The 14,025-nt window shown below is 45.5% G+C and overlaps 1 protein-coding gene across 10 annotated transcripts in view; it reads right to left on the bottom strand.

Moving 5' to 3' along the window:
- The window catches only part of PRR5 (proline rich 5), a 94,286-nt gene that overhangs the window by 51,373 nt on the left and 28,888 nt on the right, over positions 1-14,025 (bottom strand). For 3 of the 10 annotated variants that reach the window (XM_055807563.1, XM_055807562.1, XM_055807565.1), the window contains one exon: positions 3,310-3,423. The exons of 1 other annotated variant lie outside the window; for it this stretch is intronic. In XM_055807563.1, the coding sequence (XP_055663538.1) occupies positions 3,310-3,413 (104 nt within the window). In that variant the 5' untranslated portion in view covers positions 3,414-3,423. 6 more of the 10 variants (XM_027789411.2, XM_055807564.1, XM_055807561.1 and 3 more) reach the window with 5 other exon arrangements.

The raw sequence follows: 14,025 nt of genomic DNA, 5'->3' as shown, positions 1-14,025 counted from the left end.
GATTAAAACCCCTGTGTTTCTCAGTCCAATTGGTTCAGTCAGCATTCAGCCCTCATTTTTTGCCTGAAGCAGAAAAGGGGGGGAGAAAAGGAATTGAAGACAATGCTAGTGAAAAAATCTAAGCTATTTTAATCCAATGCAAATTCTTTGAGCTGTAATGAAATTGTATTGTTCCACTATGTTGCTGTTGGTTGCTAGTTAACGTGCACTGCCGGTGTGTGGCTGTACAGATCTTTTGGGGTTCATGGGAAAGCAAGCTCAGAAAAAGCCATGACATAAAAGTCTAATTTGCATAGTAGCAGACAGCAGCTCAGCACCGATTGCCCTCTGACCTAATAGTGTCAAGAGGTTTTACAGCATTTTAGTTTGGAGGTAAAGGAAAGTTACCAGGGAGGAAGAGACCTCCCTTGCTAGCACTGAGTGCTATGTGCCCCCTGCACACTGAACCCTGCAATTAGGCTCCTGCAGTTTGCCCTCCCCTGGTGTCAGAAAACAGCAGGCATCCTCTGGCATAAACAGTCTGAGGGCTGAGACTGGTCTGCACGGCAGAGGTGGAGGAGGGGATGTCACTGGGCAGCCAAACGGCAGCCACATACCAGTAAACTGCAGAAAAAGCCCACAGTAACAGAGCTACTACCTTGCAGAAGACCCCACCAACAAAACTGCGGCTTGGCAGTGTTTCAGTGCGGTCCCCAGCAGGGCCCAGGCAGTATCCTCACTCCACCTCAAAGGGCTGTCTTTCAGCACAGGATTGGCAGTCTTGTGTGGGGCAACACTTGCCGTGGGGTTGTGCTTTAACTCTCCCCACATCAGTTTTGACGGATTTGGTTCAAAGCCTCTTTCAAAAGCAGTTACACACACACCACACCCAGGCACAGCTGCTAACATTAGGCAAGAAACCAGCAGACATTTAAATATAGAACAGCCAGGCTTGGTGAGAGGGAAGAGCTCTGCTGGTGCATCTTGACTTCCTTGATCAGCAAGCTCTTACGCTCAATATTGCACAGAATGAAACAGCACAGGCAATCTTTTCCTTGGAAGAATATTCCCATAAACCAAAGTATGGTATGCTAGTCCTGTCAGAGTGTTTTAGTTTTGCAGGCGAAAAATAAAAAAACTTCCACAGCCCAGGATTTTCAAAACCCACCCAAGATTTCTGGTGAGTGGAAGTTCAGATGCTCAGTTTGTGACACTAATGTTACGGTCTCTCCAGGAAAGCTGAATACCAACTCCCTCCAGACCAGCCCTGTTACACCTGCCAAGATGGGCACACACTGGTGACAGGCAGAAGCTACATTGCATACATTCTTAATACAACTGATCCAACATCATTTAAGCCCTGGCTTTCCTGAGGATAAACTCCAGTTTTACAGCCTGCAGAATATCTGTGTTTCCTAAAACCAAGACAGGATACAAATCTTGACCCTCACTCTCACCTCCAATCAGGAGAAAGCCTTGCACTATTGATGAAGAAATGAAAGACCTTCCCTTTGCCCATGCAGTGCAACTGGCTCATAATCTGCAGTACTAGCCATAGCTTTAGGCAGCTGATAGCGCAGACACGCGATGCCCACTTGACTTGCCACCGCAGGTAGCAGCAGCCCTGCCAGAGCCTCCAAGGCGATCTGGAGGCCACCATGTGCCACCAAACACAAGGGACAGCTCAGCAATTCCTGCACAGGGAAAAGGCAGCCCACAACAGGAAAGCACGGTTAGGCCTGAGTTCATGCAAAGGTGTGACAGGATGCCTCACAGGCACCTGCCCCAGGAACAGGCAAAGGGACAGTTGTCTGCTTGTTTGGATGAGACGTGCAGACATCTAGCTCGCTGATCAGCAATCAATTCTGGCCAGAGCTACACCTGTCCTGTATGAATTAAAAATAAACTCTTGCTCCAGCTCACTTAGAAAAATCCTCTGGCTTTAACATCAGCAGCCTGTAAGCCTGGAGCTCTCCTCTTCCCAGCGTGGCCGGTGCCTGACCTGCCCTCCATGCACACCCAGCTCCACAGCTCCCTCCTCGCAAGTGAGACCTGGAAATGCTAATCCTGCCAGCAAATGCTGTCAGCACACCACCACTAAAAGGCTTCGGGGACCATATTCTGTCACCTTTGCTCATGCCAAGGAGTACCTTACTCCCTGCTGCTTCCCATGGGGCTACTGGTCAACTGAAGTCCCAAATGGCATAAGCCAAGATGGTCCAATCTAGCCTTTAATTATCACCACCAACCAGACCTTGGGTGCAACTCAGGGTCATATAAATAGCCTGGTATTTGAGCAGAAACTCAGTCTCTTTTGTGACTGCTACACTTTCACTGTTTTGTGTGCTGCTGGCATTCAACAACTAATTCATAATGCAGACATGAAACCACAAACCGAGTGGTGAGAGGGACAGAAGATGTGATACTTTGTAAGTCTTTTTTTTCCTCAAAATTGAAATACCTTTAACAAATGTGTCTACAGTTCATTGGTATTATTCTTCCTAAAGCTGTACCACCATACAATTAAAAAACATTACAAATGATGCTTTCCAAGCTGTGACACAGGAAATGACATTTACTTTTCAAAAAGGACATAAGAATATAATTCCTAATGACTTATCTTTAAAAGTGTCACCAAAACAGTCATTAAGATGCTTTCTCAGTATCTGTGCTAAGTGATACATTCATAACAAAATGTTTGCATGGGATTTCTGTCAAACAGTAATAGAATTCAAATGTATAAACACAATAAAGGAAACAATCAGGACTTACTTTTCCCTGTCCAAAGTGCATGTGCTTGCTTGCGCACATACACGCATGCACAGACGTATATGTATTAATGTGAGTAAACTGAACAGACTTTGTCATATCTGTATCAACAACCAGCAATATATATACTCACGCAGATAAAATTTTATTTTAACAGTTGCGTATGCCTAATTTTTTTTAAACTAAAATAAACTTAATCAACCACAAATGAGAATATCCAGATAGACACAAAGAGGTATCTGTAGCTGGACCCTGTGAAATAAGTCCTTGTCCATCACAAGGGAGAGCAGGCTGAGGCTTCTGCAGGAAAGGCTCTTTGCTATCAGCCTTCAGAGAAAGGTTAACAGCAACGGGAAAAAAGCCACTCCCGTCTTTTACTTGAACGCAAACTCCAGTACGCCTAACAGGCTAACGCAGAAGCCTGGTGTACTGCAATCTTGCCGAGCTGCGAGCAAGGCAGCCTAGCCTGCAAGCTAACAGAGCGGCTACCCACACGTTACATTGCAGCCGCGGGAGGGTGGAGAGGCTGCAGGGGAGTCAGCACATTGTGCGAGACCTTACCTGTTCCAGGTAGCGTTGGAGCAGGCCCGTCGCTGCTGGGTCCCCCGCTCATCCAAGGCTGCCTGCTCTCTCTTGCCCAGATCACTGAGGCTGGGCGAACTCATGAACTTCAACCTGCGAAGAGTCCTCATGGTCAAATGTGTGTTTGCGCGTGGCAGCTACAGATACACCATCCTGTTTACACACACACACACGCAGCTGGAGCAGCAGCAGCGGCAGCAGCAGCAGCAGCAATGCGAGCAGTTCCCTCCGTTTGCTGTTCAAAAAAGAAACTTAAAAAAAAAAGAAGAGAGAACCAGTCTCTACAGAGCACACCTCTGCCAGCAAGAAAACAAACCTTTAATCAGATCAACTCTGACGTCATCAACTGTGGTTAATAATTTCTCCAGTCCTTTCAAAAAATAAAAGTCGAATTTCTGGCTGCTGCTGCAGCACTTTCAAGGGGCCCCTTACAAGCGCAGCTGCCCCGAGTGCGAGGGCTTCCCCTCCCCCTGTCCCCAGGCACCATGGCCCGGGAATGTTGCTCAGTGCCGCGGCGGCGTGCTCCACCTGTCGTGGGAACTGCTCGGCTCCTCCAGTGGCTTGGGGGGGTCTGCTAGCATTTCTCAACCTCTCCCTCTCTCTTCGCTCACAAATGGAAATGAAACTGGAGGGCAACGGACAGGAAAAAAAAAAAAAAAAAAACCACCACCACCCAAGCAACCAATACTGACGCACTGAGACTTTATTGGAAAGTTTCATAACTGCCTGTGCCCTGCCATGTTACGACACTGCACACACGCGCTCTCGCTCCCTCACTCATACATATACATATGCACACTCCGGCGCTCCCTCTCTCCCGTACGCACACAGCACAGCCTCATGGCTCGCCTGGGAGGCTGCTTCGCCTGAAAGTGTCACATAAGCCACAAGATGGAAAGTATTTGCAAGCAACACAACTGCAGAATGAAAAGTGCTGATTTGGGTTTTAGCATTTTGAGGAATCTTTGGTGGTGCATAGAAAAGCCGGGTGCTTTGTCTTTCTCTGCCTTTTTTTTTTCTTTTTTTTTTTTTTTTAATTGAGATAACAGCTGCACAACTCGAGGCATACTTAGTTTCTACAAAAGCCCCAGGTGTCTTAGCTTCAAAGGAAAAATCTTTCTCTCTCCGACTGCAGCACTGGAGCTGAAGGTATATGCTGCCACAAGACTCCAGCCCATGCTTAGCTCGCTGTCACTCACTTGTGGTTCTGTTCTAAATTCAGGAGTGCCTGGCTCATCTGCTGGGAAGTAATGTAACAAAACAGCTATTAGCTTTCTCAGAAAATAAATTGTTTGCAATAGACTGAGCCAGAGCGTAAGAACTGCTTTTCTGTTGCTACAGCACTGCTCTGCAAATAGTCTGGTAAAAGCTACGACGGCTCCTTGCAGAGTAACCTTCCACTCACGGGAAAGGGGCTGCAATATAGAACAACTTAGCCTTCCTTTTATCTCCCACTTTCTACTTACTTTTTTCATCAGTGATAGCCTATTGTCTAGATTCAGGCTATAACTGGTTTTCTTTGTGTCCAAATAATATGGCGAAGCTTACATTACAGAAGAACTGAATTTCTCACAGATGAGATCTGCCCTATGTGCATCGTTTACCAACATATTTCAGTAAAAACTGATTCCTCTCACTACACCCCCGAACTCAGCTAAGCTTATTGCATACAAATATTTACTTCCATAATTTATATTTGGTATTACCTCTAGTTGCAGAACTACCTAGGGAAATATATCCATTTTTGCCTTGTGCTAGTTTTAGCAGTAGTAGTTTTACCCAGCTGCTTGGATTAGCATTACTTTGATTGTCCTTCCCACACCAAAAGCCTCAAGTACACAAATAAGCATCGCAGTAGATGGCACATAACATTTCACTTCGGAAGGAACCTGCAGCTCCACATCTAACCTATGTACAAAGGCATTGCCATCCCCGGTCTCTTTCAGATGTTTAAATCCTTCAAACAAATGAACAACAATCCACTATGTACACAGCAGCAAAAGGAAAACAAACACAACAATATATGGCTGTATTCTAAGGAATGAGATGGCTTCTACAGCATACAAATCAGTGACCAAAAATAGATACAGCAGAACACTGCTTTGTTCAAATCAGATGAAGGGCACTGAATTTCTGTGGATAATACAGCCTGGGAGAGCAGGAGAGCAGGACTCAGTCTGAGCTTCTGCTGAGAACTCAGATAAACATGCATCTACCCTGTTAAGTCAAACAACTAGTTAGATAAACCTGTAGCAATATAATTCCATCTAATTTCATCTTCCACCTAGTTCACTTGCCTTTCTGCTTCTCACTTGCTGTGAATTTGATAGGCCTTGCAAAATGTTATTATACTGGATTAAACCCTTGGAATTTTTAACTCTTTGATCCCTCAGCAGCATTGGAGACTTTACAAACTGTACCCTAATGTTGCCAGTATGTCAGCAGCTAAATAATAATGTTTCATCTGCTTTTTTCCTAAAATCCTCAACTAGCTGACTGAACCCAAGGAGCTGCTTTGTCAACCCTGGATATGCCAGACAATGCTGCAAAAAGCAGTACTAGGCTTCCTTATAAAACGCCAAATCCCAAGAGGAAAAAGAAAAAAAATAAAAAAAGAAAAAAGGACCTCTTTTCATCTGTATATTGAAATATTACACCTATAGAAGTCAGACTGGTTTTATGCCACCCCATCAATCTCAGTAACCAGTAGTAGATTCAGAGGCGACACATGCACATAACACATGGGAGAGGCAGCATTCCAGTTTCCTGAAAAAATCTGGATTGAGGTAACAGAGCACAGGCTTTCTATATTCTTCTTCCTTCCTACAATTCCACCTGATGAAATGTGGATTTATGATAAAACAAATAATTTTCAAGAAGGGTTACCTCCACCCATAATTAGAGAGTAATACTTCACATTTACATTGTGCTGCGCGTCCATGGACATCCTTGACTTCACGGCATTCATTAACTCAGCCTGAGCAGCTCTTGGGTATGAAGGTAAAGGATACAATCCACACTTCAGCATTAAGAGTGAAGAAGAGAAAGGTGGTGTGACTTGCCCAGGCCACCCCATGAGCAGGTAGCAGAGATGTCAAGAGATCCCAGGACTTCTACCTCCTGTTCCAGCACGCTATCAAGGGGATGCTGCAGGCACTGGGTAGCTGGGGACTCCTTGGGCCCAGGCAGCCAGAGGGCAATGCAGAAGACAGAGCTCCTCGCCAGGGCTTGAGATGCGGCTGTTCCTCTGTAGCCACTTGTGAAGAGAGTTGTCGCAATACAGCACTGCTTCAAGATCAAGAAGCTAAGTGGCAAAGACCGCTCGCTATTGGTCATGGAGAGGGATAAGAGCACTGACCGGACTAATTGGGAAGGAGGGGAGGACAGGGGATTGGTGGGAGCCCTCCTGTAGGCTCAGTAAGGAGCACTACAAGCTTCTTAAATAGAACTGCACTCAGCACATTTACAGAGCTGAGACTGTGAAGTACTGTTACGTTAATTCATTTAATCCCAGCATGCCATACACAGTGCTAATTCCACTATTTCACTCACACGAAACCTGCATCTCAAAGGTTAAGTGATTTAATCAAAGCCACATAACCACCTCAGTGTGGAAGGCACATCCAGCCCTAGCTCCTGCTCCCTCCCTTCCCCTCCAACATCTCCTCTCATAAAAACAGGCCTGTCTCTACTGGAAGCCATTCTTTCATCCGTGGGGCCCACATCCTGCAGGTGACTACACAGCAAGTCCTGGAGCTGCCACAGTGCCGGAGACATAGGGGAATTCTGCTCACCTGGACTTACTTGCTATCTTGAGGCCTCAAACAATGTATGGTACATGAATATAGGCTGACAGCCCAGGAGGATTTATGCTGTTATTACAAGACAACGTTGGCATACAGCTCCAGGACCTCGTAGCAAGCACAGCTTTTCAAATAATGACCAAGCGTAACTATGTAGTTACCTCCTGGTATGCCTGTAACACCTACAACATTCCCAACTGGAATCTGTGGTTTAAAGACTGTCTCTAGCAAATGTGAAAAAAATATCCAGGCAGACCTCCCCAAGCATACACTTAGTTTCAAAAGAATAAGATTTGCTAAAAAAAAAAAAAAGGAAAAAAGGACATCCTACATTTTATTTATGCAATGCTATATGAATTTTCACAGTACAATTGTATTGTCTTCTTACAAGTTTCTTTTTGACCGTGATGAGAGGGGAAAGGCAGCAAAAAGCAACGTTCATGAACAGGAACTTTAAGAAATTCACAGTATATGAAATTTATAATAAAGCTGCCAATGCTGTGACTGCTAGGGTCAGTGTGTCTTCGGCGACACTGTTCTGCTACTGCAATGACAGGTTAACACTGCAGCGATATTGGTGCCAGTGGGAGGCTATAATCAGCAAGAGAATTTGCTATCTCAGCTTTATTCACCAGAGCTCTGCCATGTAAAAACCAATTCAATAAATAGAAATTTTAATTGGGGGGTGGGGGGGAGGGAAAAAAAAAAGCCTGATACTTTATCTCCCCTCCTCTTTTGGAGAAGAAAGCAGAAATCCCTATGGAAGTGCTGAATGGTGTAAGCTCTGTAAGTGAAGAACAAAGAGGTAAAGTGTATCTATGGCTGAAAGGAGTTAAAAACCTCCCTAGACAAATGCACTTTAGTTTTTCACCACACCACAAAACTTACGGCATGCCTCAACACATGCCAAAGCTCAGGAATTAGTCTTCTGAAAAACCACACTTCTTAAAGGCGCAGCACGTCCTGCTGCGCCAGCAGAGGAGGGGCAAGACGGAAAGGAAGGAGAGGTGACTATCAGGAAAAAAATAAAAAGAGTGGAGGGGGAAATGAAGTTGCAATCCTTATGACTCATCAATTCCTTTGCTACAATATGCACATAAAGCTCCTTTATCATCAGAAAACAAAGAATAAAGAGAATAAAGTATGAAACCAAACAGGCCCTGTTTACACCCTTCTCCCTCCATCTCACTGACTCTGCAACCTCTGGAGATAAAGGCACTCTCAAGGACAGTTTCTGCCTGTTGTTTATTGAGGCTGGTCACAGGACAGACTTGGGTTTGTTAGTCCTTTGCTTAATTTCTCTCCTCACCACAGCCAAGCACTGATTATTAAGAGGGGATCAGGGCTTACTGGGCCATTTATCAAACCTCCGAAACACCTCCGTGTACTCCTATACTTCTGCATTCTCAGACCAGTCATGCCCACATGACCGCAGTTGCCCCCCTTTAGACAGAGATGGGTTTTCTGCTCCTTCAGCTGCACGTAGGACTCACACATGGCATTTCATCTTTTATGCTGTGAAAAAGAAGAAATGTCCAACACAGTATCTCCTTCCTAAGCAAGCAGAAGGTGACACCTAAGAAGAGTCCTTTGACTACTTCTAGAAAGGGATGCTCTGCCCCCCTCACCATTTCTGCTTTAACACCTACAAGCACAGTCCATCCTACAAAGCTTCAGACCCCACGCACAAACAGCCACGGATGCTGCAGTCCCACTGCCTGCCTTGGAGATACACTGGCTTGCACCAAACATGGACACCTGCAATCACTGCAGCCTGCGGAGGATCAGAGCCAATTTCCTGGACCTTCCCTTCCCAGTGTTGTTCAATGTGAGGCACAGCAACATGAATGTGCTTAGGAGACTTTCTCAGTAGAGACACCTGCACCTGAGCAAAGGAACATCTACACTGCAGCAACCACCCCTGTCTAGTTTCTTTTCACAGTTTTCTGCTGGATGACATTTCTTATCTGTTCACTGACTGTTTGAGCTTCTCAGTCTCCCCACCTTGCTCCCTTCCTGCCTCTCTGTCACTCTTTGCTCTTGTGCTCCCTCTTCATTTTTTGTCTTTCTTGGTTAGCCAATTCTTCCTCAGGCAAAGTTTTTAAATATAAAGAAAAAGGCAAGGAAAAAGAAAAAGGAGACTAAAACACTGGTACTTACAAGGTGTTTGCAAACCACTCTTCAGCTGGCTCTAAGGGAATCAAATCTTTGTCCTGCCTGTTTGGACTGTGAGCTCTTCTTTATCTCTTCTTTACCCTTTTCACTTGGTGTTTCTACTCCAGCTAGCAAAACAGTGCCCTGAGCTCAGAATAAGTCCCTAGTCACCAGCCTAATCTAACAGAGGTCATGAATCTAGCAATACCTGTAAGGAAACCTCTGCTCAAAGCATCCGTGAAATCCCATCCCCTTTGCCAGCAGCAGTTTTTGGTTTACAGAGCAGAACAATGTAAGCAGTTCTTAAAATACAGTAGATAGCTAAATTGTTTATCCTTGTTCTTCAGGAGATAGGAATTAGGGGAGAATTAGGATAGGAATAGGCCTGTGATGCCTCCACCCAAAATATCAGGCTTTCCATCAAACTGCAATTCCCCTAGCTTGCAGTATCGTTCCTCATTATCTCTTTATAGGTTCTGGGAATTAAAGATAGTGCAGTGATCTGAATAAGCATGATCGTTATGTTGGAGGAGGTGAGGAGCAATGCTCTGGATTATAGGACCTGCAGCATTACCACTTTCCATTCACATCACCTCCAGGGAAGGAGGTGGGTTTCTTAGCATCAGACATGCCTGTTCCAGGTTTCACTGTTGCTCACTCACCAAATTCACAACTCATTGCAACCAGTGCATACTTCAAGGCAAGCCCACAACTTTGCTGTTACATGGAAGTCAAACCTGTAACTGTGAATTAGAAAGTAAGGTCTCAAGAGTTCTGATCAATAAGGAAATCAAATGTTTAAAATACTTTGTGCTCTTATTACAAGATCATGAGATAGTGGAAAATTAATCTTGTGAAGTAACTTGAGTGCATAATGCATACAATTTTTTTCCTTCCTGAGCTCTATGTGAATTCCTTTCTAAATTGCCTATCTTGCATAATTTTAATTGGATCCCAGAACACCATGACCTTGATGCAGCAGCTACAGTATTTCAGTGCTGTCTTCTGCAGTTACATATGGTACAGTGCCTTCCAAATCTGTGAACCCTGGGAGATCGGAATTGTGTGCTGCGCAGTGCTATTTTTCTTACATCCAAACATTTCTGATTCAAGGTCTTCCAAGAAGGCTCTGATTGCCTTGGAAGGTCACCAAGACAAAGAACCCACTTCAGTAACTAGCTGAGTTTCTAATAAACTGCACTGGTGGCCAGCTGTTAGTTACGAGTGATATCCTGGCTTTACTCTCAAAGCCAGGATATCGTTTGTGTGATATTCTCTCCAAGAATGTGAGCACGGCTGGAAACATGAACCATGCCTTGAGATTACTGCCACCTCTTGTGCATAAGTCAGGGAGGTCACCAGTACTGAGCAATGCAAGAAACAGCTCTGCAAATTTGAGGGATCTTCTGACTCTGGTGGTGCTATGCTGCTGTTACCCAAATGCTCTCTGGAATACATCTTGTAGTCCTGTAAAAGTCACAAAAGCTTGGCCTTCAATACAAATAGAGGCTTTCAGAAAATTTATTGTTCTCCCTTTGCATCACAAGGATACTCTTCTGAATGGAAAAATCACCAGAGAGATTTTAAAGGTAATCCAAAATTCCAACATCTAGCTGTGTAGTTGGACTCTGTAGCATTCAGCATGGTGGAACTTTCATTAGGAACTTAAAAATGGGGACCTTTTCTCATCTTTTCATACACACATGCTGAGACAGTCCCTGCAGACTGAGGTACTAGGCAGTGGAAACAGGAAGGGTAAAAAAGGCCTTCATCACATAAATTATTGTACACTTGTATTATGAAGATTTTAAGTTTTCATTTCACCAGTTCAGCTGGTCCAGCACTATGACCTCCCAGTATGCATCGTATCAGTGTTTTCTCAGGATGCTCTTGGAAATAACACATCTCAAAGGGCTGACTGCTGGAGTTTTTAGACTCCGCAGCAAGGTTTGGAAAAAATCCTTTCACTCTCACGCAAGCTCATCAGCCAGTCTCAATCTTCAATCAGACATCAACATGACATCACCATTTGAGTTATCACCTGGAAGGAATGCCTCATTATCAAGGAGGTAAGGCACATTCCATTACATTTCCTTCCAGAAAACATTTTTTTTTTCACCACAAGGTAGCAACAACTAGATAACCAGTAGATACTCCTCCCTCTCTGAAGTCAGCATAAACACCAGCCTCCTCAAGCTACTGAGGCATGCAATGGAAGAACAGTGGTGTCATTCCAAAGGTTTGTGCATCTTCAGCAGCTTTGTGGTACTTTTCCTGTTGCTCTTTCCTGATGAGTCCTGCTGCTCCAGCTTTCTTGTTCACCAAGCTTCCCTTAGTCATTTCAAATGATCTGTTCTCCAAACTTAGGCTATATTAACTTTTCATTGCAAAGCAATTCAAGCTCTCTAAACAAGTGGAAAACTAAAATTCCTTTCTCATCTCCCCTCAGAAAACTGCTGGGACCATAAAAGTTTTAAGCTTCATGGTATCAGGGGCTGTTAGCCCTCCAAGATCTTTCAGGCTTGCTGCTCTAGGGCCAGCAGTTTGAAAGCCCATGCAGATTAAGTTCCCCCACTCCAAAGCAGACAGGTAAGGACTTATCTTGAGCAAGGCTCCCAGATGCTCCCCTGGACCACTGGGATCCTGCTACCAAAAGCCCTGGGCCATTATTTCTAGAACGCATGGCTCCTTCATAGAGAAAGCCATAGGCCAAGTAGCACCAGGCCTGCAGCCAGCACTTGCTTGAATTGCTTCCTGCAGAGCATACTCCATTTGGGGAACGTCACTGATAAAAATAAATAAATTTAAAACCTCTCATGAGTGTGGAAAACTGGAATGTGGTGAACTCCACGCTCAAATCTCTGTCTCAAGACCTTTTAATATACTTTGGTCTTCATAAATAGGGTAGTACTAAACTTCACGAACTTAACATTTGCATGGTGAAACAGGGTAATCGCTGAGAGGAGCATCACAGGATGACAAAGCTCGGCCTCATGGAGAAACTGCTGCCTTTGCTCACCCTGACTCAAAATCTGGCAAACTTTGTGTCAGCCTACTTTTTTTTTTTTTTTTTTTTTTTTTTTAATTTCAAGCCCATCTGAGCCCCATGGCAGGTATCAGCCTTATGACACCTGAAGAGGTGAGGTGATGAGGATGCCTGCGAGGGCAGCCAGGCCATGCTGGGCCTGTGTCCTCCTCAGCAGCATGGGGGCTGCTGCAGCTGTGCTGAATACCCACACCCACCGGCTGCGTGTGGAGAAAGCCCTGAAAACAGCCACGTAACACACAAAAAAAACAGTGAAAAATGCACCGTAACATCTGTGAAGGCATGCTCCCGGGCACGTTGCTTTTAACTAGAGTTTAACTTTTTGACAGAGCCCCTCACAACCTGTTACAGCCTCCTCTGGGTGGGATGCACATTAGCATGGCCACGCTGAGGAGAGGCTGCCAAGGAAGTGGTGTCACTGCTGCTTGCCAGCGGCAACAGATCCCTCCTCGTGGGCCGCACTGCGCCCCAAGTCCTGACAGCGGCAACGGGGCAGGGCTGGGGCTGCCGGCCGCCACTGCGACCCCTGCCAGCCGGGTGGCCCCACCGGCCTTGGTGGAGGCGACACAAAATGGCAGCCAGGGCGGCCCGCCGAGACCCTGAACGCCTGACAGCTTGGCCAGAGGCCCCATGCCTGAAACAGCTTAACTCCTGCAAACATTTATAAATTGACCACTGTTCTATCTTGTGTGGGTTTTTTTATATGACACGTCAATCTTCTGGTTTTCCAGATAGCATGAAAGGGGCAGCAACAGCAGGGCACACACAGCAGGCCCAGTTACCTCAGGCAGCGTGCAGGGGCAGCGGTGTGTGTCACCCCCTGTCCAGAGGGTGACAAAAATCTGAGGCCAGTTCCCCTCCCTGGTGGGAGATGCTTCCCGTGGCACACCCTCCATCCTGGGCAAGCCAACAGAACCTCCTCCCCTCCCACTTTTGCTCTGTTCTCCACAGCCCAGCATCGAGTAGGGGGCAAACCACCACTGCATGTTTAAGTGCTGCTTTTCTTGTTTCCCCCCTTTCGAGCCGTGGCCACCACAAGCAGTGGTGATGAGGTGGGTCGGAGCGGCAAGGCGCACCGGCAGCTTCCAACCAGCCAGGGCATCTGGGCATCTCCAGGCGGCTGCAGGGGGTCCCCCACCACGCTCTGGCACACACCCAAAAAGCAGCCGTGGTACCTTAAGTCTTCTAGTTTTGCTGTTCATCTGCTTTTCACCAGGACACACATCCATAAAGCTTTAGTCCCTGCTCTGATATTTTGGTGCCTACAAATTTGTAAGGCACTGATGAAAAGATAGACACACACTTTTTTTTTTTCTTCCCATTCCCCCACCCACCCCCCAGACTCAGAAAGGTCAGATTCAGAATTAATTTTGTCCTGTGTAATGTTTTGGCTTGGTTCATATTTATTCCAAGTGAGTTCACCCATTTCTGCTGCAGAAGTAAAAGGTCATGAAACCAGTGAATTCTCCCTCTCCTAAAAGGGGCGAATCCCTTCTAGGGAGTGAATCACCAGTGAAGTGTACAAAAAAAAAGAAAATGCAGAAATATATTCTGTGGGACTGTTATCACAGCTGGGTGCAGTTATAAAATGCACAAGGGCACTCTGGCTGCCATTTGCTTGCATCAATTTTTAAGCCGTTTGTTTAATTTGATTGATAAACACAGGGGAAAAAAGTAAAACAAAACTTTTAC

This window comes from Falco peregrinus, chromosome 6 (assembly GCF_023634155.1).
Source record: "Falco peregrinus isolate bFalPer1 chromosome 6, bFalPer1.pri, whole genome shotgun sequence".
In the NCBI taxonomy this organism is placed as follows: Eukaryota; Metazoa; Chordata; class Aves; order Falconiformes; family Falconidae; genus Falco; species Falco peregrinus.
The sequence above is the reverse complement of the archived record's forward strand: the minus strand, read 5'-3'. Positions and strand labels throughout refer to the sequence as shown.